Source organism: Penicillium diatomitis, assembly GCF_028827545.1.
Source record: "Penicillium diatomitis strain IBT 30728 chromosome Unknown utg000013l_segment0_segment0, whole genome shotgun sequence".
NCBI lineage: Eukaryota > Fungi > Ascomycota > Eurotiomycetes > Eurotiales > Aspergillaceae > Penicillium > Penicillium diatomitis.
In genome coordinates this window covers 488,758-516,258 of record NW_026623185.1, presented here as the reverse complement: position 1 = coordinate 516,258, position 27,501 = coordinate 488,758, and the positions used below count along the sequence as shown (strand labels likewise).

Sequence of the window (27,501 nt, the reverse complement as noted above, 5' to 3'; positions counted from 1 at the left end):
CGGAACTTAGTCGCGAGATAGTAAACCCGAACATCGAATGTATTGTCAGCCGGCAGGGCAGCGGTGAGAATTTTGGGATGACGATATTTGGTTAGAGCGGGGACTGTCGCGTATATAAATAGAGTGTTCCAGAATATGAGATGAATCTGGTTGGGCTTTTAGAATATTCAGATGGTCGATACTCGTTCGCATAAAGGTTGCCTCGAGCTGGGGGACACGACTTTGCCTGGTCAAGAAAAGTATCAGATATACAAGAACTATTGGCAAATCGATTCCATAAGTTTGACTAACAATATATAAGCCGTTCTATCATAAAGTCATCATTGGATCTCTACAATAAAGATCCACATCTTGTTTATCGCTAAATTAGGATTCATGCAAATGGGCAAAAAGCTTTCCGAGATTACGCAATCAATGCGCGTAATTCAGATCGATATCTGCTCTACTAAATTACATACATGCCATAGTAACTTCGCACGTTTCCATAGGAAATCAGCGCATTGTGTCGTCCTTTTCTCCTCGTAGGTACTCATTCGACAAGTTCTTCTCAAATATGTTGATACAGCAACGTAGGCTTGGGAAGACTTACTTCAACCATTATTATATCAATAGTCTTTCAATGGTCAGCGAGTTTGGTTATACATCAGGTTCTAGTATTGATGTGAGAACTTGATCAAAACAAATAAAGTCAGGCCTCCTCCGTTAGTATTCAATTCCATCCAATTACCGATAGATTCATACATAAATGCATAACAACAGGGAGTAGATCATAGAATGATGAGACTAGGTAATTTCCTATAATTTGATGGGCTTTTGAGAGTACATATGTTTTTTTAAAAAATCCTATACGTCACCGAATACCCGAATACTGTACCAACTATAACGCCTCCTCCTTTTAGGGGTTTCAAAGCAGTTACTATTGACCACGGGATCATTAAGTACGAGTTCTCGAAAGCAGACGTAACAACGTGCAACAATGCTGGATAATTGTCATATCATTGACTGCTGAGGCAGTGGCGGGTGGATCCCGCGTTTTCATTTGCACCAACTACCTACTTACTGGGGGTCAGTCAGGGCTCCCTCACACCCTCCGCCAACACCACCGTCACCATGACTCAAGTGAGGAATTACTCTAGACGAGTGGGCTTTCCCAATATTTAATCAATTTGTCCCCTACCAAATTATTCAGCAGGACGTCTAGTGATTTATCCTACGCCATACAAACAGACGACCATCTTCTATTAACTTGTTACCCAGATCAAGCTCAACCCGTGCTTCATTCACACCGAGCGGCAATAGAATCATGCGATTCACGATGTGTTCAAACTGCCATCGCGCCATTGATGTAGACCCAAAGGCTACGCCGCATAGCCAGCCCAAAGGTGGATTTTGGTGTCCAGGACCAGCGAAGCTCTCTTGATGTGTTCTTTCTGCCCTTGCGACCTGCTCGATATAAAATAACAGGCTTTTCATATCGAGGCTGAGCATCCGCTTCTGCTTCACGAATGGTGACATGGACTTGGTCGAATTCATGCTGGCTGGCATAGCGGAAAGTGAAAGGAAGGATAGGTGAGATATGGAACTCCTCTCTCACACTTTGTAGTGCTGGAGGTCGTGGGGCCGCACAAGGAATTGTTGACTAGAAGCAGACCTTCAATTGATTTCCTTGGTACTTATCCACTAACGTAGCGGGACATGGGAAAGAAAAGTTCGAATAGCATATCGACACAGCCTTTAAGACAGGTACGATCGTCGAAAGGGCGCAGAAGCCAACCCAAGACAGGGGACGGACCAAATAAAGATTCAACTGTACACTTGAAGTCGAGATATGCGAAACGTCGTCTTAATTGGGCAAAACCCGCATCGATAAACATCAATCTGAACGCGTGTTCTCACTTTTACCATTCTCCGTTGTTGAAACGTCGGCAAACTAGGTCAGTGACGAAATTAGACAAGACCGAATTCCGTTATAGTACCATTCATTCAAATTCCATCTTTAATTAGACGATTAGAGTTACACCACCTTCTCATGGGGTCGCGCGGTAGGGTTTAGCCTATCTTGAAACGTTACGCTTCCGAAGCAAATTCTGGGGCTGGATTAGGTGAAAGCAGTCAATCGCGTCCACTAATTTTCGTACTTCTCTTAGAGTCCAAGGTTATCATGAACGCGATTGACTAACGATATTTTTTGGGAGGGGATGAAATCTATCTTACACAGCAGCGATTAGCTTCTGCTTTCGCTTGCCGGTGCTAAAGCAAATTCATATACTGATCACCGTTGTGAAAGGCCATCATGAGTTTTAATTATATAAATCATGGAATCAAATACAAAACTTTCGCAAGATTCCGGCCGACAAAGTCGCTAGATACTGTTACTACTCTTACCCAAGATTTTTGGTGATCCCACGGGTGCTGTCAGTACAGACACCTCGCTATACCCGAAACCCCTGTCTTTCCTCTTAATACTCCCTTCCTTTTTTGATGCCTGCAAAGTTTCGTGCGGCTTCTTGTATGATCTAGGATACCAATACGGAGCATGTATACATAATGGAATATACATGATGTATATTGGAATCCGACAGCGGCCGCCAATTCGAGTGTGTTCTACCTTTTCCCTTTTCTTTCTAAAAAGCATACCTACAGGTCTGCAGAATGCAGATTTTTCGAATTTCTGCCACTTTGTCCTTAGATAAAGCGATGTCCCCTTGCGCGCCAAGAGATCACGCACATTTCAGGCCCCTCTTCAGCCGACGTTGAAATGTCACGTGCTAGTCCCGGCAGAGCCTTGAAAGGAGCCTGAGGCTAATATGTAAGTCTCATAGGTGCCTTGGTACATTCCGTCTGATCATCAAAACACCACATGCGTTCAACCATCCACGGAAGTCCTCTGCTGTTCTCTCTGTGTCCCATTCAAGGAATTCAGGTCGACGTCTCTGCATACCAGTGTTGCTTTTCCACCTCATAGTGTAGGATCAATTCCGATAGCAATGTCTTTGGTCGATTCTTGATCAGCTTCACCTAACTAAAGCGTTCACAGTCTCTTTTACTTTGAGAAAGGTGATGGCCAGTACTCCGAATGAAACCCTGGCACAAGGCGATAACTACCCAGCTTCTTTCCATTCCTATGTTCAGGATCTTCTGTGGGAATTCTCCTATGCCTTTAACAAGGCGACCGATAAATTGGCGAACATTTACAGGATATCAACACCCAACCAGCCTTCTTCATGCACGGCTTCACCAGTATTGCTCCTTATTCGATTCACCAAAACTTATGTCTTTCGTTCGACAAGCACGCCATTCCAAACATCCAACAGACCAAATCATAGCTCCCATGAACAAGGTAAATTAGGAACTCTCCTAATGATATCTATATTCTCCAAAGGCTATACTGACCCTATCCGACGATTCTTAAGACCATCTTACGACCGATGTCTTTTCTCCACGAAGAAAGTCCTGCTTTCAACGCCAGGCACAAGTCAGAGCGCTATGCCTTACTTTCTGGGGGCATTTTCACGATATGATAAAGCCCCATCAGTCCCCAAAGAATACCGAGGCGGAGCTCAGCCTCGCCCTGTTCCTTGACTGCGCGTTGAGGATCTACGAAGTGGAAAATCGGACTTTCCATACAAGTGATTGACCTAGCTCTGTGTCTCTCGCTGCGTACAAACTTGGCTCACGCTCCAGGACCGAAGAAGACAATTTCACCCAGTTGGTTCGATTCCAGTCTCGTTCAGTCGTACTTGATTTGGGTAGCCACGGTCTCGTCTGGACCAACACAATGGTCAATAAACGCAATCTTAGCGGGACGCGGAGTGGCGGAATGTATGTTGTAGGCACATTCAAAGCAATTGGGAGAAGTCTACTCCCGGTCGCTGTTTGGCCTGAAGTATATATTGAGGGAATTCTCAAGCTTTCCCATAAGACTGTATCTAGAATCTCAAGTTCGCGGTATCATAGCTACTGAAGGGCTGGATTGTGAAGATCGCTTATCAAACATTACGACAGATTGCATGGCAAGGTCTGGGGACAGTAGAGCTTTTCGCCGGAGAATTGCTTCCTAGAAAATGCAATTGATCTCGAGGCTCGATAGCCCCATCACGCAAGCACTGAGAGCATATATTGACTCGACCATTCGACGCAAGGTTAAACATTTGGTCAGTGAAGCGAAGCAAAAAAGCGAACAATATTTTGAGAAAGCCATGGATACGCTCTTAGAGGAGTCTTCCGGTCGACTGTATGACTTGATCCAAGGGGCTGGAAGCGGCCTTCGCGACCAAGCCGACGATTGCATGGTCGAAATCAAAGACACAACCACGGAGGGTCTGGAAGAATTGAAAGAAGAAACACAAGAGCAAACTGAGGCAATGGATGATTATTCGACCGAGCGGTTAGACATGATCAGCAATGCTATACCTAGGCCTGAAAGGTGCCTCTGTGCCCGACGCAATTCTATATATAACCTACATTCTACTGCTCATGTTTGTCCTCAGTCTCCATTCTGTACCAGAGTTTCATGAATCCTCGTGACTCAACGATACACATGAAGCACGGAAGCTGTTCATGTGATCACGCCAGAGCTTATGAGGGATCTTAAGGATCTATTCCGCTTTTATTGTAATTATCACGCAGCGAGGGCACTTGCCCGAGGAAGAATTGATACCTTTGTAATTCTAGGTATCCTGAGCGGAAGAAGCAAGATCGACGTACAGGAAGCAAAGAGAGTTCAAGACAGGGAAACGATTGAATTAATGATCGGCGAGTAAACAAGATAATAAGCCCGTGACTTGGTCGGCATTACGAAGTATGAGGATTACTCTTGAATATCCTTCGTCTCCTCTTGGCCATCATTATGCACGGTGAGTCAAACCATACCCTCGCTTAAAAGAATTGCTCTAGCCCCAAGGCTATTGTGAAAGAGCTGCAACGATGGGAGATCTTGAGTTACATAGTGTTTGTAGGGCGCCATACTGTCACTCACCGCAGCCCATAGCCTAGCAAGAGCCTCTGCTCCATAGCAATCTCACACCTCATCCCTCCCTCACATCGTGTGGCTGCACCTACTGTAGCTGTATCCATCACATGAATGCTTCAACTGATTATACGAGAGCAGTGGTAGTGTTTGGATGATTCTGCCGACTCACCACCGAGGGACCCACAAACCCACACATTAGATAGCCTCTCTTCCGTCATACCTTTCACACCAATCAAGTTGTGTTTCACCTTCCTCTTTTCCTTCCTGTAGATCAGCATCTACAAATAGATAGCAATGCCGAAGTAACGCTTCGGAAGGCTTTGCCAGGCTATGCCCGCATTCCATATCGTGGCCTACCCAATAAATATACGCGGACAGCCCGCTGTGTACTTTGCCTGTCGCGATTTATTTTTCTTTCTTGAATGGAACTTTCATGATCTGAGTAATCCGCATTATAGGTCCATATTATTACTACTGTATTCCCGATGCTTCCTTTCTCTTTCGATGTTCCTAAAAACCCATTGACTGCTTTACTATTTTCATCGATAGTCTTCGTTTTTATTCTCTGTTTTTTACGTTCGGTCATCTTCTCATTCCCGACCTACGATGTTGTCAATTTATTATTGCCTGGGTTCCAAGGCCATATTCTCCAAGCAGATTTAACCAGTGAGGTAAGCATACATCAGAAGCAAGGTCTTTTATTTTTCAAGCTCACGATGTCCAGAACGACGAGTCAAAGACAATGCTCGTTACCTGCCCTGCACGTGTCAAACCGGATTCTTGCGGCATACCGGGAAACGGACTCACCGTAATAAGTGCTGTTAGCTCCGTTCAAGTAGCAAACGTCGACAGCTATGGGCGGTAAGTGATGAGCCGTTGTCGATGACTTTTCAGATACGGCCTGACATCGGTGATACAGAACAGCATCACTTTCCTGCAGTATTGAAGGATCACTCTACGCATTTTGTCATGCAACATATGGTACTGTCAACGCTCAAGGTACACTAGCATCTAAAGATCTCAATTGGATGCAAGTACCTATTGTCACGCCTTTAACGTCGGAGACCTTGTAGGGGCTGCGCAGAAGTTAAAGACACATTTTCCGGGCCCGACAACACAAGGGCCCTCGTCCTGTCTTGGGTTCCCACCACAAGTTGGCATAGACCGGAGGCAGTGTTCCGAGGCTAAAACGCCAGTATGTTATATCTGATGGCCACTGCTGCGTTTTTCCTTATTCGCTTTTTGTATGGTTAAAAAAGACCAGATGCAACACGAGGGTTGCCGAGGCGGGTAACTACTCAAAACAGTAGAGTTTGGGATCCAAAGTAGCGGCATAAGCACACTCCGTTGAATGAGTCCACTGGAGATGCTCGCCACCTGTGACTTCGCTCTTATAACGCTGGAAACTGCCGATTTATTGGTATGAAACATATTCAAATAGCCCTGAGAGATCAAAGTCCATGTATTTCACTCACTGTAGCGTCGATGACAAAGATGCCCAGATATGTAAGTTAGGAATGACCTAACTCATCAAGACACCATAGCTATTGTGCTTTGTTGTCCTCGGAAATATATATGGAGGTTCTTTTCACTATGGTCTCATTACGTATGTAGTGTCTGTCCCGTACGAGATAATGACTCAATGCTTAGATCAATTTAAAGCGTCGTTCTTAGATACAGTACGGGCTGTAACCGCCACTGCAGCTCATACTTGGGGCACAAGTAGCTCGTGGGGTCCATATACTGTTGATACACTGCTCAATCGCATTGCCGTTACATTGCCAGACATTGTCTATACAAGCGATTTGAGATATGGCGCTCGTGGAAGTTGCGGGCAGTGTTTTCGTGACTGTGAATAATTCGCTCTTGGTTGAATCTTGGACGGTAGGTATACTTGGATGGCTAGTAGAAGAGCTCGCTTTTCCCGAGTATACGTCCTCCGAGTGATCGAAGTCATAGATCTGTTCATCGAGTATTTTCACCGAGACAGCAATTAAGCCGTCTCGGCAAGCAGTTCCATTAGAACCCGAAATTTGGTCCAGTATTGAGTATGCCGTATCAACACAAACCTTTCTATTGTGTTGTGTGTCCAAATGATTACCTCCTGGTGGACTGTAAGTACACCTTTCGCAGCCATCAATGACAAATAGTTGATCTTCCGACTCTTGCCCGTTTACCGTAAGAACCACCCGCTTGCCGCAATAGCGAGATGGATCGGTCCGTATAAGTTCGCGATCAATAGCCACTCCACGATTGGTGTTTAGTTGGTCTAAGGTGATCAGGTTGTAACCACCACACATAACACCACCCCCATTCTGCGATTTGAATGACGTGCCACAAGTATTGATTGTCTTCACATCGTAGTAGTAAGTAGCGAGCCCCTCACAACTATATATTATATTATCAGCCGGAGAGTTGAATGTTTGAGAGTAACTAACTCTAGGTGTTGGATGTGGAGACATCTTACGTATATTATTGTTCAAAATCCTGGGTTTTTGGTCAACAGCGTGGAACGTTCGGAGCACACACTCAGGTCTATATTTATTTGTAATCTACAACAGCAGTCTTGAGAGCTATGATTAAAATTACAGTAATGAAAAATCCGGCTTTCTAAAGAGCCGGTGTGGGTGTAAGCCGTGCTCTTTGATCGCGGTCGACCAAAAACAAAATAGAGCAGTCCGACATCATATTCTAACCGCGCTTGGAGTCGGCAATAACTCTTCCAGGCCTGAGCTACATTGTATGCTGAAGGTATCCAGATGACTGGCTTTCGTTTATCAAAAGAATGGTGTGGAAATTTCTTAATCTATTCCTTGCCATTCCTCTTACCTTTCCAAATCCATACGGGGCTAAGAAGGTATTGGTGCATTGTTCAAGTCAAAAACAGTATTTAAAAGACGATCATGGCTAATGCAGAGTAGCAAAGGTGGAGAATCCTCTAGTCTTATTATTCTTTGACCAGCTTCCACTTGCTTGAAACTAATGAATCTGTCGGGTAGTGAACGAAATTAATTACTAGTAGAGGAGGCCTGACTTGAGTCGTATTAATCGAATTTCCATGCGATTACTCGAGCCTTACATATGACTGTGTTTGCTGACTATTAATCGAATGTAGGCTATCAGTGTAATCATAATTGAGGTGATTCCTCCTAAGTATGCATTACTGTATCGGCGTATCTGAAAAGGAATTGTCAAATGAGTACCTGGGACGAAATGAAGGTCGATAAAATGCCCCGATTTTCTATGAAAAGGTGTCAAGGTACTTCGGCATGTATGTAAGTTAGTAGAACAGATGTAAAGTTGAATTCTGTGTATTGATAGCTTATTTGCGGCAAGATTTTTGTCCATTCGTACGAATCCGTAGATTAGTGATGAATGAAATCTGAGTCTCCAGAGCTCCGGTGATGGTCCTCAAGATAGAACGGCTTTCATTTCGTTAGTGAAATATATGAAATTGAACTGCCCATAATTTCGTACTGTATGTAAGTGGTTCTTTGTTATTTCTGGCTGGGTGAGTCTCCTCGAAAATGCGTTTCAAATGTTTCATACCCGGCCCATGATTTTCGATATTCTCCGATCTCTTTTGGAGGTGGTGGTAATTGATACTCTTCATCCGATAAGCCAAGTTTTATCGTTTAGGGTGGCAACGTCATTATTCTTACATTTGGTGCATATGAAATTCGAACTCTTCTTGACTAGTAGCATGCAAAGTCGATCGTAAATTCCTCATATAGTTCCCCGTGATGAAAGTCTGAATTTTGATACACTTCCCGGCGATTATTTGGAGCATGAGGTACGACGGTATATTCTGCCTGCAAGCAGACACAACGGTAAAAGAATGGGTAGACTGGCCTGAGCGCAGCATGAAATCATGTCGAAAATAGACATCGTGGTATTACTTATGGACTTTCTATGTCTTTCTCCAAGTCCTGAGCCTCAAATTCACATTTGGCTGCCATTTTCCAATAAGCCGACGGCCAACAGGCTATTCAATTCGAATCTTCCTGATTCAGTGTCAAGCTTTTTTTAACAACAGTGTTGCTTCAGCGTTTCTTCAAAACTTGAAAGTCTTGCTTTAGTGACCCATCCACGATATTATGGCTTATAGCCCCTTCTCACCACCTCTTCAGTCCGAGCTGTACTGGCCATGCTTTTATGAAGATTCCGATTCGAGGCCCCCGACAAAGACGATTTTATGGAGTGCAATTATATTAACTACGTACGTCTTCTTGGGGTATTACCTTTCATGAGGGGCGTGACTAAAAAATCCAGCGCGCCACTTGCATACGACCAGTTCCCCTCAGGCTATTGCCTTTTCGGAATTAGTCATACATTAGTCTTATCAATCCTTGTATTACTAGTAAATACAGCTCAGTGTCATCGAAAAGAGATCTATGTCATGAACAACCTCGAGGGTACATTGGAGCTATATCCAGCAGACAATAACTATCTACCTACCTACCTACGGTACATGGGCATGCTCTACTACCTAATACTGAATCTGTGATTACAACATGCGATGTATGAGGTATATACCGCACTAATCTAATGCAGCCAACTCGGGTGGCCAGAGCATACAATTTCCATCAGTCGCAAAACAGCCTGGAAATCATTCAAAACGGGAGTATAATGAAAGTCAATGTTCCACAGAGGGGGCTCATTTCAGTATTCACACTTTACAGCAACCCCGTTCCCCACTCGGTTCCGGTAAGCGCAAGACCAGACTAGCAGACACCGACGACTCCCGTACACCCCACGATTCAACTAACTGAGGTCAGAGGGGCCGAAGTGCAAGCACGTGCTGACTCAGGTACCCAGAACTAACAACCTGAAGTTGAACTCGCAAGCCACCGACTTTTATAAGCACAAATAGTCAAACCATCAACCGAATCCAGAAAGACATACAAGTTCAGCCTTTCCTCAGCACCGACGTGGTCCACTACGTACTTACGTAGTTCCTGCGCAAAACACCGACGGCTGAGAAATACCCCCCCCCCCCCCTCCGGCCCGCAGTAGGTATAACCTTACCAGACCGCCGGTCCTGCTAAGCGACCCCAAGGAAAAGGTAAGTTCCCGGGAGGAGGCTATATCCGTTCCAGGTCCCCGAGGCATTACGACCATAAAGGGCATCGAGACTCCACTGTGGCGGATGGCACGGTTCTGGACTCAACACCGAGCAGCACTTGTATCGCTCATGTGCTTTGGCGATTGCGTATTGTGGCTTTGTGCATTGGTGTTTGGATGCTGGTTTTCGAACCAAGAGCCAGAGCTAGTGCGCTGGATCATTGATGAATGTCCTCGATGAGCTGCCCTGTGTCCATAAGCCTCGACAGCATTGTACGCGGACCTGACTCAAGCTTCTCCGTTGGCAAAGCCTTCCATACCGCTGCGTATACCGGGATTGATCCTGTCATGCTTACTTCCAAAGGTATCCGTTTTTCTCGTGAAAGAGTCATGTATGAGCCATCCAAGACATCCACGGCAAAGAGCACGTATTCCCGATCTCGACCAGGCCACCCAAGCCCCAATGTACCTTCACCATGAGTCCATGACTGTAGTCAGGTCACGTCCCATCGAAACAAGAGCAACAGACTGTTTCGCACAACTGCAGATGGATCGTAGATGGCGATGTTACGGGCTCCACACGACCCAGCCCATATGTTGGAACTAGGAACTGTACCTGGGAACCAGGAACCTAGTCCTAGTCTTACAGTAGACCTTACCGAACCACCGAGCCTGCGCTTGGATCTCGAAAAAAAATTCGTGACTTGGCCTTTCAAGCGATGATTTGCCTTACCCCTCGTACTTTCTCGCGACCGTGCGGGCTCCGAACTTCGAGTCGTTTATGATCGGTCATATACTCATGGAAATTGTCATGGCACTTTCAATATCGGATGGACTCTATCGCGATTCGAAGACAGCGTCAGGTCCCGTCTAGGCCTGCAGAAAGTACCGTGCCTACTGCCTACAATATTACTCGAGGCCCACATTGGCACATAGTGATAGAGTAGACGAGCATTAGTAGTTTGACTAGTTTCTGTACCGGCGGACACCCCTTCGGTTCATATTCCGTGCTCGCGCGCATCTCTCTGCAGTAAGACTTGCCTACTTGTAAATTGCTACTTTGATACCATCAAGAAAGTCAAAGTGGCTGCCGGTTGAACAGATCGGGCAATTCGATCGATATAAGGCGTCTGACTTAGGGCGGACGCAACGTCCAGCCGTAAGATCGCAAGACATGTCCGTTCACGCGAGGCTCCTGCTGATCCTGGATAGGTCAGGTAAAATACGCCATGCATCAAGTGTAGGACTAGGTGCTATGAAGAACGGGGCGAGCACTAGATGATGACTATCTCGATGGGGATATAGAGTGCCAATGCGCGACCATCAAGGGAGACGTACCACACACGTATACTGCGTAGATTAATAAAAGAGCCTGTCGCCGTGCCTGGTACGTGATTGCTGTTGCGACGGGAACTGGGTGCAAGTCGCCGTTCTTTGGACAAGATCCGATATGTTTGGATATGTGAATAGTGTTATCTGTTACCTAGGTACCGGGCCAAAAGATCCCCGGACATGCAGAATTATGGAAGGGGAATATCACGAAGATTGTTGGCTTGTGTGATTGTGGATTCTGCTTTGGGCGGCAGGCAACTCGAGGGTGACATCGGAAAAAGAAGAAAAGAAAAAAAAAGGGTTCCCCAAGCGAGGTTTCGAGGAGCAATACAATTTTCTTCTGGCTGAGGGATGCAAGTTTCATAATATAAATTCGAGACTGGAATGAAAACCAAGCAGTGACAAAGCGCAGCAAGTCAAATCATCGTCTACATACACATGCTTCGCTGACAAGTCTCCCTGCAATACAGAGTATCAGCATCGCTCAAAGAGGTGTCATATTCAAAATCAAAAGAAGGCCCTGACAGGATACGTTCTGTCGATCCACCAGTTGACTAATCTGTTCTTCAGGGGAAGCGTTCAAACCACCTCAATTCATGAAGTCGCCGCTGTAAGTGAAGCCGACGACACAGGATTGGATGTCTGCTGAAATTAATCTTATCTTTTGCGCCACTCCTGAAAAATGGAATGTGAGCGTACTTCCCATCCACAATCTGCTCCAGAAGTTTCCTTGCAATGTCATGTTCACGCACTCTCTGCGATTGTGTTTCATCTACCTAGTAATGTAGCATCAGCAGTAAGTATAGGCCTTTCCAAAGACGTAGAGCGAAATTAATTGATCGTAAGTGCTATTTGACTTTTGCATGCCTAGTTCAACCTCGAAGAGGCCAGACATGATACTTCACGACATAAATATCAAATATGTATAGATTTGAAACCAGAATCTTTCCATGAAGAATTTGCATTCTACGTTACGACTTCTCTTCGACACAAGAGCTGTCTATCATTACTTAGGATGACTCAAGGGGATTGTAGTAGTTAATACATGGAAAGCCTGGTAAGGATGCTCGCAGGGAAGCTCGATCGCCTAGTAGGTAGCCTTTGTGGAGCTGCTCATAGGCTGAGCGTCCAGAGGCTGAGAATTCAAGATGAATCGGGAAATTTTAATGCTCTACGGCGATAAAATTCTCCCAATGTAGTGACTTGTTCCATTGACCAATAGAAAAGGTAAGGCACAGTCAATCTGCCGAAATCTTTCAACGTTACTTACGGCACGTGGAAGAGATCCTGCGCGGTGTGATGAAGGAAGTGGAATGTGTGTACCCTGGAAGGCCTTTTCAGACATCGGTGATACAAATCATTGGGTGTGGAGGTAAGGCCAAATCTGACAAGATTCGAGGGCTGGATATGTCCCTGAACACGCCTTGCAAACGCTGAACGGGTCTCATCGACGGTATAACTGTATTCTCCTTCGGTCCCCATGAGTGTTGTCGTAAAGGCGCTACCAGAATGGCCGGCAAGAAAATTCTGACCGTAATCCATTGCCTAAGGTAAGCCTTTTCAGTTCGAAAAGTTTGAAAAGTACTCACTCGGCTCGGATGTAACGATCAATCCTAAGATCAACCATCCGTAATTCAGATTTGTGATATGCTTTGGTGGATTCAAATCTGAGCACGCATGATACAAAGAGACTTTATACTCGTCAAAGATTACGACGCCGACCTTTCACCCTTTCACACTTTTGGGCTTTCAGATGTGGTGATCTGCTCGGGCTAGGTTGGACAGTCAATCTCATGGAGAGTTGTGAAGTTGCAGAGAGAGACCTACTAGTTTAACAGAAGTAATTGTGTATCATAGTGTAAGGGGGTCAATGGTCTTTAGCGTGATGTTGTTTCATTTGTGCAACGGTAATGAAGCCACGATGAAATGCTCGGGCCAGTATATAGCTCGTCACTACCAAAAAACAACGAAATATATCAATGACAAACCCAGACAATGAGAGATGTAAGATAGATATCACTGTTGGATCTGGCGGTGCTTGAGTGCAACGGCTTACCTATCTGTTACTCACATGGTTTTAGACTTTATACTCTTGAAAATTATAGGTCAGTTTCAGCACACCGATAGTGGTCCAAGACTTGGTTCAAAATCTCCGATTCGAAGTCTTAATTAGAGCATAAAATAGTGAAGAGATCTTACTTGTGCTGTCTTATCGCGGCTAGCATACTAGCTCGCTTTCCTACCTATTGAAGAGGGGTAAGCTCACGGCAGTCTGATCTCACCAGACAGGTCGAGTCATAGAGGAACTATACCAAACCCACAAGCACGTAAGTCCTGGACTCTCTGAAGGTCGCCGTACGGTAGGCAAGAAGAGATTGAAAGAGTGTTGACATTATAAGTGAAAAGAACTTGACTGTAAAGACTGTCTCCGACCTTCCGACCAAACTGATGATCAGACCGAGAGGTGGTTGATGATGTTCTCAATCCCGCATCGTAAAGACTAAATAACGTCTCCCGACCATAAGGCCATCAGGCATCCTTACCTCTACAAGAGAACCACTCTAAGCACATGTAACCAAATCCCCCACTACACTATCTAATTATTGCTCTATGTGAAACGTCAATGAAGGCGACAAGTTCATCCGATCAGTCCATTCGAGTCATACTTGTTATCCCATGGATGATCGAGAATATTCGAAATAGAGAAGCCATAGAAATTTGATTGCTTTTACTACCTGAGTACTGCTACACGCAAAGACGAATCTTCGGTTTCATAGACATGTCTGACGCTTTGTCCGCCACCCCCCGGGCATCATTCGCCGCATGGATGCTACAAACACCAAGAACGATGTGTTCATTGTCGCCGGGAATAAAATCAACCTCTAATTGATCACCTAGCTAGGCACTAACCACGGACATACAATCTCCTATATAGGGTGCTTCTCTTGAGACGCTTGACAAAGCAACCTTGGCGTTCTTTAAGATCGACGCCGTGGGCATCATTAACGAGAGCAATCCTCCAATCCTGACCTTTCTGAAGTTAATTGACTCGCTCGCGTGAACGACACTAGAAGCCGAGAATTTAATCATTCTAGTATCTCTTGATTGACTATTTAGGATATTTTAGCCTAACCGATTCGTGCGTTAGAAGCTTGAGGGTACTCACCAGCTCGCATCTTGTTGTATAGTACTTTTTTGCTTGGCTTTCCAATGTTCCACGCAGCTTCTTAGGGAGTTCCTGTTGAAATTTTTCGTATATAGGGCCAAGCCTGTCACAACTTCTCAAGACCCTCTGACCTTTCGATTCACTGATGCGGATCAAATATTTTGGCTTTTTCGTCTTGCCTCTTGTGGTAAGGTCATCTCTATGTTGAAGATAGAGGCGAATTTCAGACACGTTTGAAGAGTTATAGTGAGGGACCCTCCAAGTAACATAAGAGTTTTCGTCCTCATTCATAGCTTTTCATCTCAGATAGCTTAACCGCTGAAAAGAATCCACAGGGCGTAGGAGCCCAGAAGGCGTAGCGCTCACTGTCAAGGAACAGATACGCATATCCAAACCCATTTGTTTTTTCTAGGACGTTAGATTCGGCGATTGCCCGTATACGTGATATTCCGTAATTTCCGTTCAAACAAGTCATTCGAACTCCTGTAACCTTAAGCCGTTGTGGTTTTGGATCTTTGTGGAGTTGTTGACCGCAACATTGCGTCTTTTCATTGTCGCTTTGAGATACTATTATGATGAGAACGTTCTCGATGAGCTTCGTGTCATTGAAAGATTTCATGATTCAAGTTTCCCTCCACAAATTTCTATCTTTGGGATGGGCTGTTGTGGCTTTTTCGGAGTCCGGCGTTATATCATTATATTTCACCAAGTATAAGCCTAGAGATTCCTCCCACGCGGCGACGTGAAGCAGGGCCATGGTGTAAGTCTAGTGTGCACCAACTTCGTGAACTCTCAGGTTTTTGTTAATGATATGAGAAGTTTATCTTCTCTTCGGCTTGACGCACGTCCTAGACATAAGTATTGCTGCCAAAAGAGTGTCCTATTTATAGTCGTCTTTCTCGGTCGGCATGTCTCCTTCTCCAAAAATCACAAGATGGAGATATCTAGATTAATTTTCACAATCCCCATAGTATCTTAATCAAGACATTCCCATATAGCTACCTACACGGGTAACTTGTTGGCAGAAATTGCCTCTTTTTTTTGAGTGGTTAGGTAGTAGTCAAACGGAAGGTGAAGGACTAAAGGTTCCCTCTTGGCGATCTTTCCTCTTTCCATCTTTTGACCCCTACATGTCTATTTTGCCTCTTCGCCAAACACTGCACCCAATGTTCCTCGCTGCCTCTAAGCCCTATACCAAACCCTAGCCCGCCAGCGTCACAACTGCTACAACTGTACTAAAACAACCCTTTCAGCCAAATCTCTATGAAGTGGGTACTATGCTACTGTACAAGGCAATAGGAAAAGAGTCTTTCGCGTCTATGTAGGCAAAGTCCTTTTCATTTTAACATAAACTTCATGCCATTTGATTGTTTCCTTGTACAGGACGAGTATTCTTGGCATGACCTTGAATTTTCGGTGTTGGTACCTGTAAGGTAGGAATTAACTGGAGCAGGAATCACATTAACGATGTCGTCATTATGAACCTTGCGCCACCCCCTTCTCGGAAGTCTAACAAGAATCGAGTGATTCCTGAGCAAGAGCTCGGACTTTTGGTAGGCTGTACCGAGGTGGTTCATTCTCTCAGGTCTTCAGCATCATCGAAGTTTGAATTCGAGAAAAGATACGATGATCTATCTAAGGTATTTTGTCAAAAAGTGGGATCACAGGACTAGTCCTGGCAATGTTGACTATTACTGTCGTGAAATATTTCAAGCAACAAGAATGGATGTTCGCCCCAGACTACATTTTCTAGCGAATCTGTATCCCTAGGCACCGAACCGTGATCCGGCGACACGTCTTGAACGCTCAAGTGTTGAGATTCCTTCCTCACAGTATTCGAACGCTGGAGTGGGGTAAACATTGTCTTGTTAGAGCCAGCCGATCGCGAAAGAAGAAACTCTGCTAAGAGAAAACAAAGGGTCTGCCATCCTGCGATCACAAGCGCTGCCGTGATGAACATGTTTCTTTGCATCCCGTATACCAGGTGCAGTCCAATATTCAAGATTCCGAGGTGTCTGCACTCAAACAAATTATGCCCAATAATGTCAATAACGGCAAGAACGGAGTGTATTGATGTCATTAACCTATTACAGATAATCGAGATATGTTGTCTTGTTTCCGCAAATGGCACAAAGAAGATTGGCAGGAAAGCAATAGCAGTCAGCGTGAAGGTGATTAGTGAATTTGCAATAATACCTATATCCTCGTGTAGGGCCTGTGACGCTAGGCAATCTTAGGCCGGTGGGAAAAGTAGGAAGCTTCCCTTCCATCAGTCTTGTCAGACCGAGCGTGGGAGGTATCGCAGGATTTTAGAACCTTGTACTAATCCCTGCTGGAGGAGAGGTAATTCACAATCTGCCATTTCCACTTAGAACGCTCTTGGCGAATGCCTTCTCCCTGGTTGGTATACCTAACCTGTTTCTCGCAGTGTTCGCATGTCCCTCAGGGCGCCATGATGCATCAGGGACCAGGCGTGTTTTTGAGCCGGAATAGTCTACTACATATAATAGGAAATGGCATACTTAAATTCTTAACACCTCGTTTTCGTGCCTAAGATCTTTTTTAGTAATATCAGGTTTCCAACAGAAGGTAGTTGGAAGAATGCCGTTCTAGTTTGTATTAAAATGCGCATGACCGGGGGCGCTACCCACTTGAGAAAATCATCAATGTGAAATGAAAATTAAGTAAAATTATTAGATAAAATATGATTTTTTGCGCCCTATAACGACGACGACCCCGAGTACCCTATTGGGTCCGTCCGCTAATACCTCTCCATAGACCTGTACTAGTCTCAAGAATATCTTGTGACTTGAAAAGACGGTCATCGCGCCCAGAAATCCCAGCACTGGTCAATATTTCCAAGTAGTCCGCAACTCTTGTAATTCAAAACCTGGAAAAAGATTCAACTCATGAGTCATGATGGTAGCCAGCCATGATACCAACACAGAAGGACGCGACAATGGTAAACGTATAAAGTTGAATAGGAAAACGATACGAGTCCCGTGATCATATGTGCTAATCGTCGTTCGTTGATCGCAGAATTATCAGAACAAAGAGAGGCGCAGAGAAAACACCGCGAAACGCAGAAGGAAAGGAGAAAATATGCCCAAAAAAGAATCGAACACTTGGAGGGACTACTCCAAGGATCCTATCGGGAAATTCAGGAATTGAAATTTCAGCCTGTGAAATCTCGGGCCGGCCATTCCCAGTGCGCGCAGCGGGCAGATCAAGCACAGGAGACATTGAGAGGGAACCAGCGCATTCTTGAACAGGTGGTGATGACTAGTATTGAGTGGTTGGAACGAAAAGAGATGGATTCTTCTAAGACTGTGAACTACTCGAGGGGCAATAGCTACTCCATCGGGGTCACGTGTGCATCTAATCGTGTATCACGTGTGTAGGACGGGGTCCCGCGTCAACTAGGCTGTCACCTTCAAGTTCCCACCTGGACAACAACGCTGATACCAAATTGGGGATTTGGACAGCTGATTGACCATTACGCCTCGCTTGAATCCCCAGACTCAGTCTTGGCCTTGCTTATCACCAGTATCGCCAATGCCAGGGAACGAGTAGTTAGGGATTCCCTCGAGCGCCATTGAGTTGACGCGAAAGAGAAATTAGCAATGGTTATATTGGATGCGAGGTAGACCAAGACTCCCACGGACCCCCTGTCCGAGCTGACTGAGCCATTGGAAAAAGTTGCTCTGCAGTCTGCACCTTGAGGCGTGAAAGAGATATTTCTGACTCCTACCGCCTCTGGAGAATGAATACCCTGTGACAGAGATACGAATGGCGCCACCAGTGGTGCTGTGTATCATCGCTTGGAATCTTCTATTGAAGAATGAAGCGTACGCTAAATACATTTCGATTATCATACGTACTCAGCCTCCTCTTTACAAAACCTCTTAAAATGTGGTATTCACCAAGGATTCTATAACTTCAATGAAATAGTCCAGCGAAGGCTATACCACCCACTTTATCAGCTTATCTACCGGTACTTGGTTATATCCGCGTGTGGCGCGTACTCATATCAAAAATATATATCTGATTCTTCCATAACTCTGGTATACGCGGTCTACGGACTTCATCATCAACATCATCAATATTATTAATATTATTCAAAGATTAATAGATCCTCCGTAGGGAATTAATTCAAATAGACTTTATATACTCAAAATTCTGGCCGAAGCTCAAATTGGCCCCTGCAGTCTATTTAGTACTAGTAACAAGTAATAGTGATATAATCTGATGAAGGGCGCGGGTTCGAACCGCGGTGTCTTTTCTTTGGCAAAGTATATAGTCACGTGCATATTTAGTACGTACGTAATATATAACAATATTAGTACATCTTTAATTCGCATCATGGTCAAAAATTTGGTTTTGATTAATTAAGAACGTTTCTAATTTGAAAGTCGTTGTTTTTCATTTGTTTTGGCTCTAATTTGCGTTCACTAGTATATACAAGGGTTGAAGAGTACCGTACCCAGTACGGCACCGTAATATAACTAAAGAACTATAACCACCTAGCCACTACTCTTAAACACCTCACCCAAGTGACCCGAGAGACTCAACTTAGACCTCATCTAACGTACTCAACGAGTCAACCTAGACCTTATCCAACACGTTAGTGACGTTACACACTCAAATTAGACGGAGACCTTATCCAACACACTCAACTTAGGAAAGTCAGAAAGCTAGACCTCATCCAACAATCAACACACTCAGAGTCTCAGACTACTCAGTAACTCAACTTAGATCTTATCCAACACACTCAACTTAGACCTCATCCAAATAGTATAGTCGGTAGTAATCCTAAACCCCTATCCTCATTTCTTGATGACAAATAAAAATACAAAGTATTACTTAAGGAAGTTAAGGTTTGGGTTTCGATTCGTAGAACAGTAAATCCTTTAATTTCAATGCCTAGTAAAATTCAGGAAATCTATATTTAAATATTTATTCTCTACCCAAAGCTCCAGGAATTTCGAACACCGTAGTAACACGGTTGCGCAACAGTGCCGCATCGGGTACACCGTACGGTACTCGACAAAAGACGTTGAGAACTGAGAGGGACCGTGTTGGCGTGTTCTATCAAGTACCATACCCGCTGCGGCACGGTTACGCAACTATGCTACCACGGTATTTTAGAACACTTAGCGGGCGGCATGGACCGCATGGTATATCATATCTGAGATGGGTTCGGTGACCAGAGCTCCAATCGCGTGCGATATATCAATCGTTGTGAACTTGTGACTGCTACCTTCCGATGAAGCTCATGAACCTTCCTAATGAGATTTTGCTTCATATTGCCAGTTATCTTGGAAAAGAGCTGGACATCAATGCGTTCTCGCAAGTCTGCAGACACCTTCACTCATTACTCGATCGTAGTCTGTACCAGCACAATGTTCGCTATTCTGATAGTACCGCTCTGCTCTGGGCAGCGCGTCAGGGTCGTGTCGAAACTGCAACAAAGGTCTTGGACGCATGTTGCCAGCGCCAGGCAACTATCAATGACCGGGAACACCCATCAGCTGTAAAGGCGATAATGGGCACTTCTGTATCTGGATCTGCCTGTACTCGTCTCGGCAGAGAGGACATTACCAACAGGCTTCCACATATCACCATCCGATCCGTTGACGACAATGGTCAGCCGTCGACGCCTCTGATGGCATGTATTAATTCGCGTACAATTGATTTAGGCCAGACAGCCTTGTCAATCGCTGCAGAGTGTGGGTATCTAAAATTCGCGGAACTCTTGATAGAAGCCCAGTGTGATATCGAAGCGTTAGATCGCAATGACCACTCTCCGCTATTTCACGCCATATGCAATAAACATATCAGCCTGGCGAAGTGTCTGCTTTTGGCGGGAGCTGATCTCCACGCACAGGCCTTCCCCGAAGAATCGTTGATCTGCTGCGCTGCAAGGTGCGGCCATCTTGCGTCCTTGAAACTGCTTCGTGAATATGGGGCATTTTCGAAGCTTGAACCCACGCCCGTACTTCGATTACTGCCATTACAGGTGGCTGTAAGTGGCAAGCATTACGAAGTGGCTGAATTTCTTCGGGGGCCCTGGAGTTGGACGCAATGATTGAGCTGGAAAGTGAGAACGTCCGCGCTTTACTGATTTCCATAGCTGCTGCTTGCGGCTGGGAGGATTTTGTGCATCGACTGCTGATCCTTGAATGCCCGGTGGATGTAATCGCGCAAGATGAAGCCATATCATGGCCCTCGAAAAGAGTGTATCCCTTATGCAGAGCAGCCGCAAACGGTCACTACCGAGTTGTACAATTACTCCTAAAGTGGGATGCGAGCCCCATTCCCCCGCCCGGGCACCGAGCGGAGATGGGGCCCTTGTTTTGGGCAATCCAGGGTGGATACACCATGATTGTTGAACTCCTCCTTGACAATGGAGCGAATCCAGATACACCCGACTCCCACGGGGAATCAATGCTGGCGTTGTCTTTACCACACGCTGCGATATTTCGACTGCTAGTATGGCGAGGCGCTCATGTCATCGATAGGAGAATTGTCATTTGTATGAGGATCTTGGCGCTTTCTACTTGTTCTGTTCTCAGCTATTATTTATTCATGGTCTAGGAGTTGTTAACGGGGCGACGGCGCTGCTTGCTATGGCACGTATGGAGGGAACCTAAGCTTCGGCAATGACTGAAGAACAGGGCGAGTCCCGTGAGAGCATCCATATATCGACCCGAGCAAGCGGCGGTATTGGAACGTCTCCTTTACAGTCTCTTCAATTTAGACTTGGCAACTAAGCTACGCATCGATTCTGTCACAAGAGCCGCCGTATTTATGAACGAGATGATCCTTATGACTACCTCGCGAAGATATCAAAAGGCGTGCGGAAAAGGCATGCAACCGTGAACTCTTCGGGGCACCCGTCGGTAACATCTAGCCTTGCACATGAAGCAGCTAGACGTCCTGCATATGGATCCCGCTCTATCAGTCAAAGCTTGATATACCTGAAGACGTATGCATTGTGGAATGTCAACCCAGCCGACCCAAATGAACATGCCCTCGTCTCCGTATTTTGTATCAACGCGGAGTCGAGCTCGTCTGTCGTTTTCACATTGCTGTAAGCGCCGCCCAGCGGAAATTGTCGAGTGCAGTCGGCATGTTTCTTGGGCGTATGATGGATTATGAAATACCAACTTTGTGATTGTTGTTTCAATGTCGATACCGAGCCATACTCCGTGTGGTAGATCGCGCTCTCGTGCCTGACGCATGACATGCTAACATGACACCCCCGCATGATAACCCAACTCACTGGCTATGTGCGCTCCTGAAGAGGGCGGGTGAGTTAATGGAATAATGTTTTTCCGAACCCGTGCTTGCGCCTCCGGAAACTGTTCGGTAGAAAAGGAGCCACGCTGAAGGCAGGATGTGATTTTCATGTTTCAATTTAATCCCCTTAACTCAAACCCTGCATATCCGATCTTTGTTTGATCAGCAAATTTCAGTAATACTCTACTTGTGACGCGAGATTTTCGGGCAATCTTAGGGTAAAAGCCCAGCTACAGCTGGAAGCATGACTTGCTTTTCTCTCTATCTACGATCCTCGATCGATACTAACACGGTCGCACCTTTCAATTTCCCTGCATCGTACGCCTAAGACCCCCAGGAGAGCCACCAGCTACTAGGTACTATGATAGAAGCATGTTCACTAGGCTTTTTTGGCTTTGAGTTTGCGGTGTTTGTGACATACTGTAAACCGAAAATCAGAAGATAATAATTTCAAATACTGAGACGTCGAGGCAGTCAAAATGCCTTATTCATTAGTTAGCTAAACATTGGCTAAAAAACTAACTAGTTAGTTAACGTAATTCACAGCCATCTCGGCCACACGGTCAAGTCGGCCACCCCAAACACCATACTGAAGGCGATTTTTCACATCTTCATATCTCAACAACAACATCTATTTATGAAACGATATTAGAATTGTATCATCTAGATGGTATTTACGCCCTATCCGCGGGGTATGGGAAATTTACTAGAAGTATTAGTAGAGATCTACATACTTATGTCCACGACGTCAAAATTACGCCGTATTTTCTCGTAAAGCATTGAAATAATCATCTAAACTGGCTAAATCTGCGTTATATTATTTTGTATTCCAAGGGAAGCCTATATCCTAATATTTAAGTAAAAATAATCTATGGTTGTTGAGGTATGAAGATGTGAAAAATCGCCTTCAGTATGGTGTTTGGGGTGGCCGACTTGACCGTGTGGCCGAGATGGCTGTGAATTACGTTAGTAACTTTGATTGGATCGCTTAGTCAACTGAACGCTTGCTTTTTCCAAAAACAAAAACTGCAGTTGCGCGAGCTGCTACCACCATCTCACCGGAAACCGGATCTGCCATCTTGATGCTCCCTTCCATGTAAATCTTCCGGCCCTCAGCTTTCACCGGCCATGCACGCAAAATCAGCGTCGCGTCCGGGTGAATCGGTTTCTTGTAGTCAACTGTCAAGCTCGCCGTAACTGCGGGATTGCAGCAGTCTGCGAAAAGCTGATCCAGAAGGAATGCCTGATATCCACCATGTACTTTGCGCGGATAATAACAGATCCTCTGCTTCGCATTTAGATCAAGATGTACTGTTGCATGTCGACTTCCATCGATATCGCTGAAGTCGGGCCGATATCCCGCAAGAAGCTCTCCGTAGAGATGACCCGAGTCCAACGGCTTTGTTTGGGAGGACGAGGGTGTCGATGATGAACACACATCTCGAATCGGCTTATGGATTATAACGCCGGAACGGGAACGCGACCGGGCGACTGGGTAAACGATCAGGCATGCTGACCTGCGCGCCAAGCATATTCCTTTACCACTTGTTCGAATCAGACTGGAGTGGGACAAGACGCCGGTCATTCGCAACAATGAGCTCATTATTGTTTTGTTGGATTCTAGCAGACTGTGGTGATGGAAAGGGATTGGAAAGGTTGAAAACAACAACAAGCGAGTACCACCGCCCTAGATATTTATGCGCGCACACGTTGATAACCACTGTTAGCAATCACGTTGAAATTGTTCGAATATTCATCGTGTAACGATAAGATGCGGTACTTCTTATGAGCAATGAGGATACTATTATGCACTATCGACTCGGAGCAGTGTTCATAGATAAATGTGGTGGCGGTCGACCTCCTTTCGGTCAGGGGCGAAAGAAAGCAAAAACACATCCTAAGCTCTTGAACATTGTTAAGGGGTCTGTATCGCAGGACAGAGGACCTGTTGGCTAGGCAGAGAGTCCAAGTCTATGGGGTCTGATTTCAAAGACTGAATCTTGGGGTCTGGCAGGCTCCACCAGTTCCCACAATATATACATAGAGGTTCCACGTACCGAGTCCCCACAGCCCCACACAGAGCTCTTGGGGTTGTTACCCTAAGACGACGCGGGGTCGATTCGATCGTGAATCGTCTTGAGTCACCACGTATGACTTGCGCCGTGACAAACATCTTAGTCTATTGAGTATCTGCGTCCTAACTAAATATCAGGTGATACTTTGTAATCACACTACATTCGTTCGAGAACATATCTCTATGGATGCACCCCGAAGTATGGTATGATGATTCATTTAGACATTACGCATTGCAGTAGTGATATCTCGATTGTATAAAGCAATACGTCAAACTTGGTCATTTGTCTAAAGATGCTCAAAATTACCGCAAAAATATCGAATGGAAACGTGATTGCATAGGTGGGAATGTCAAATTATCGCTCAAGCCACGATTCAGCCAAGTAGTAGTCCAACATATAATGGCGTTTGAGTCTGAAAGCTTTGTGGTGGGTGCTCGCAACTTTTCATATCATGGATAACCCGGATCCCTGATCGCTTTCAATTGACGGGGTCCTAAATTTCGAGCAGCTAGCAGTCGTGTCGATATAGCCAGCTCACTATGCTAGCAAATCGAAAATCGAATCCGCGTTCTCGGCTCCGGGCGTTTAATGTCGTCTGAAATTGTATATAGATGCAAGAGTGTATTCGCGAGATTTTAGTGACCCTGACTCTACGAAACGCAGCTGTCGGATCGACAATTCATCCAGTATCTGACTGGTAGCTTGAGGCGCTAGTCTTAAAACCCATACGGACTATCGACCGAATGACTCGGCAGCGGCAATGGCCGAAAGACCGACAATGGGCAGAGGTGACTAGAATCTTTTCTGGCTCGGACATGACTATCCACGGTGGCGACTTTAGGGCGTGTACCTGGGACCTAGGTGGAGGTCGGAGTGTAACATTGACGTTCGTACGCCTGTAGTCATACCGCCACACCATGTAGAGTTTCAAATCCAGTCTGTGAGTCTTGTCTGCTACGGTATTATTCTGAAATTTCCATCCTATAGTGATCTCTATCATCCCTTAGTTTTAGTCTATCGCGGTCCGCGGACCAGAATCCTATTTCTAAATACGCCTGAAGCGGTTTAGCGCCCAGCCTCATTTGTGTCATTATTTGCTTTTCTTCGCCAATCCGGTGGGGCGTTAAATTTCGATCGGTCGAGACCTTTTCTCAGATTCCTAATTCTTCGGTTACAGGGATGAGCCCGCCTTTGAATCACAGAGGGTTTCTGAGGATGAGAGTATGAAAGGGGCGACTCTCATAATCACTTCTTCTTGCTTGACCGAGTGCATGAGTAACTAGGTATGAGCTGATATGGGCTGGTATGAGCTAGTCATGCTACACACGGTTTGTTACTATTGCAGTACGTCCTGTTCCCGAAGTGTGCCTGCGACGGTAATGCAAGGGCGACCGCTTTTTCCCTAGATCGAAAGCTCTAACCCGCGTTCCCTAGGTGGGGCTGGCATAGTGACCACCCCTTCTCCTGTTTCTAAGTACCGAAATATCACGAGCATAACAATAGGACTCTGGATTTCATAACAAGACAATACTTAGCTATCATACAGCAATACAGCCTGTCTCCCGATATATCCCTGTAACGTATGACCAACTACCTCCACCATTATTACTTGGATCTGTCCATTTTCAAAGACCAGGATCCTTATAACTCTTAATATTTGAAGTATATTCATCCAGTAAGTTTATAATTGCCTAGGGTGTTTCCCCTGCGTAGGGAGTCAGCAGGAACCCCTTCCTTCCCTCTTACTATCTGCTTGTGCTGAAATGTAGGCCAAGTGTATTTCTTTTGCCTAGTAGGATGTATATAGGTAGTCAATTGTGTAGGTATGTCAATTCATATCGTCATGATATTTTTCTTCCAATTGCTTGATGCATTTACGCTTCATGCCACCAACAAGTGATTTGGTAACACTAGCTTAGTGATCGGCTGACCAACACCCAGACTTTTACATGAGGCATGGTCATTGATCGTTCTGCCCATTCGACTGATTCCTTCCTGCACCTCGGGTGTAAGGTATTCCCAGTCGATCGATGCACAGGGAGAATTAATATATAGTATTATAAATGAGCCTTTACGATGGAGGTTGAAATAAAGCCACATGCACGATCATACATCTTGAAGTACGTACATAAGCAGTCCACTGCTTTTTGGCCCGTGGATAGCAAGGGTGAATCAAAGCTTGAGGCAAGGCTTTACTCTGATCGGCGGGGGATAGGAGGCCAGGCCTTCGTACAGGCAAAAGAGGGAGAGAGAGAGAGAGAGAGAGAGAGAGAGACAGAGAGAGACGAGATAATAGAAAAGAATCACATTCAGAAGATACAGAGAAAGAGAAAGAAGGAATCGTGCAAGATATGGCACAGAAAATACCCTTCTATTCTTTCACATGACAGGTGCTAAGCCAACATGAAAAGAGGAAGTAATCTCCGTAAACACTGAAAAATAATTTAACGTCTTTGTACAGTGCCGAGCAACCACGACGCAGCGGCGTACATATCACGGGGAATGCAAAGGAGGTCCGATACCTCGCCTTAAACGAGAAAGCGCTACGCGTCAGCATAGTGCGAAGCCTCCCTCAAAGGTCGATTATCCGTTCACTGCATGGGAAAGCGGTTAGGCTGTGGTAATAGAACTTGTTTTATACATTAAAACGATCGCCTTCGAATTTACGAATTACGAAAATGTGTTCGAATTTGAATTTGAGGGAGAAGGTAAAGCCAATGATTAGTAGTTCACAGGGCATTCACCAGCGGCAGGACCTCGGAAATCTCCATGTTAAACAAAGTGAAAAGAGCGGCACGGTATCCACATCTCAATTCTTATTATACCTGATCAATTGCACAAATTCAGAAAACTAAATTCAGAAAACAATATCAAAGATTGAATACTGGTAATTTTCACTGGGAGATATCTCTCTAATGCAGAGACGACCGGATTTCTAGCAAAATTCGAGAGCTAGGCGTTCTACAGACATGACTTCGGGGGTTGCGCACCAGTGCATCCATTGCTTTTCCACATTAATTGGCAGGGGATTTTATGAGCAGCATTGAAAAATTCTTGATGGGAGTATGTATCAGTCACATTAATTAGCTCCGCCGTTTGAAGATGTTGGTACAACACGCCCTGGTTATATTCAAGCGCATACTTAACAATCGCCGGAACGTTGAACCAGCCCAACCGGAAATCAAATCTTGACGTCAATGATTTGAGTCGCTCAGAACTATATTCATTCCCCTCTGATTGGGTTTGAATAATCACGGAAAGAGAAGAGGGACTGAGATTCTCAGCGTTTTCGTAAAGCCCAATGAGAAAATTCACGTCATGCAAGATAAGATAAAGTTGACGTATAAAATGAAAATGACTCTTCGGGGTCGGTAGGCAAATTGATGATTCTAGAAGGCCCTGTAGTTGTTCAAGGAGCGGATAAAGTATTTTTGGCCTCTTTTTCGTCGTAGAAAAATTGCCTAATCGTCGGAAACATATTTTAGTTTGGAGCATCAGAACCTCAATGGGCACTTCCTGGGCGATGAACCTGAAGAAGTGGGGGGCGGTGTGCATTTCCGAGTATTTTATTCATTCATTCCTGGCGAACC

General features: G+C 45.2%; 2 protein-coding genes across 2 annotated transcripts; one reads left to right on the top strand and one right to left on the bottom strand.

Annotated features, from left to right (window-relative positions):
- Positions 1 to 4,064: 4,064 nt before the first annotated feature.
- On the top strand, positions 4,065 to 4,517 carry N7539_008586 (uncharacterized protein; the record flags this gene model as incomplete). The annotated part of the gene is made up of 2 exons (XM_056938181.1): positions 4,065 to 4,387; positions 4,508 to 4,517. The coding sequence occupies 2 exons, from the start codon at positions 4,065 to 4,067 to the stop codon at positions 4,515 to 4,517; spliced, it is 333 nt and encodes a 110-aa protein (XP_056786563.1).
- Positions 4,518 to 22,824: 18,307 nt separating this feature from the next.
- N7539_008585 (PaaI family thioesterase) lies at positions 22,825 to 23,439 on the bottom strand (the record flags this gene model as incomplete). The annotated part of the gene is made up of 1 exon (XM_056938180.1): positions 22,825 to 23,439. One exon carries the CDS (start codon positions 23,437 to 23,439, stop codon positions 22,825 to 22,827), a length of 615 nt encoding a protein of 204 aa, XP_056786562.1.
- Between the last annotated feature and the right edge of the window lie 4,062 nt (positions 23,440 to 27,501).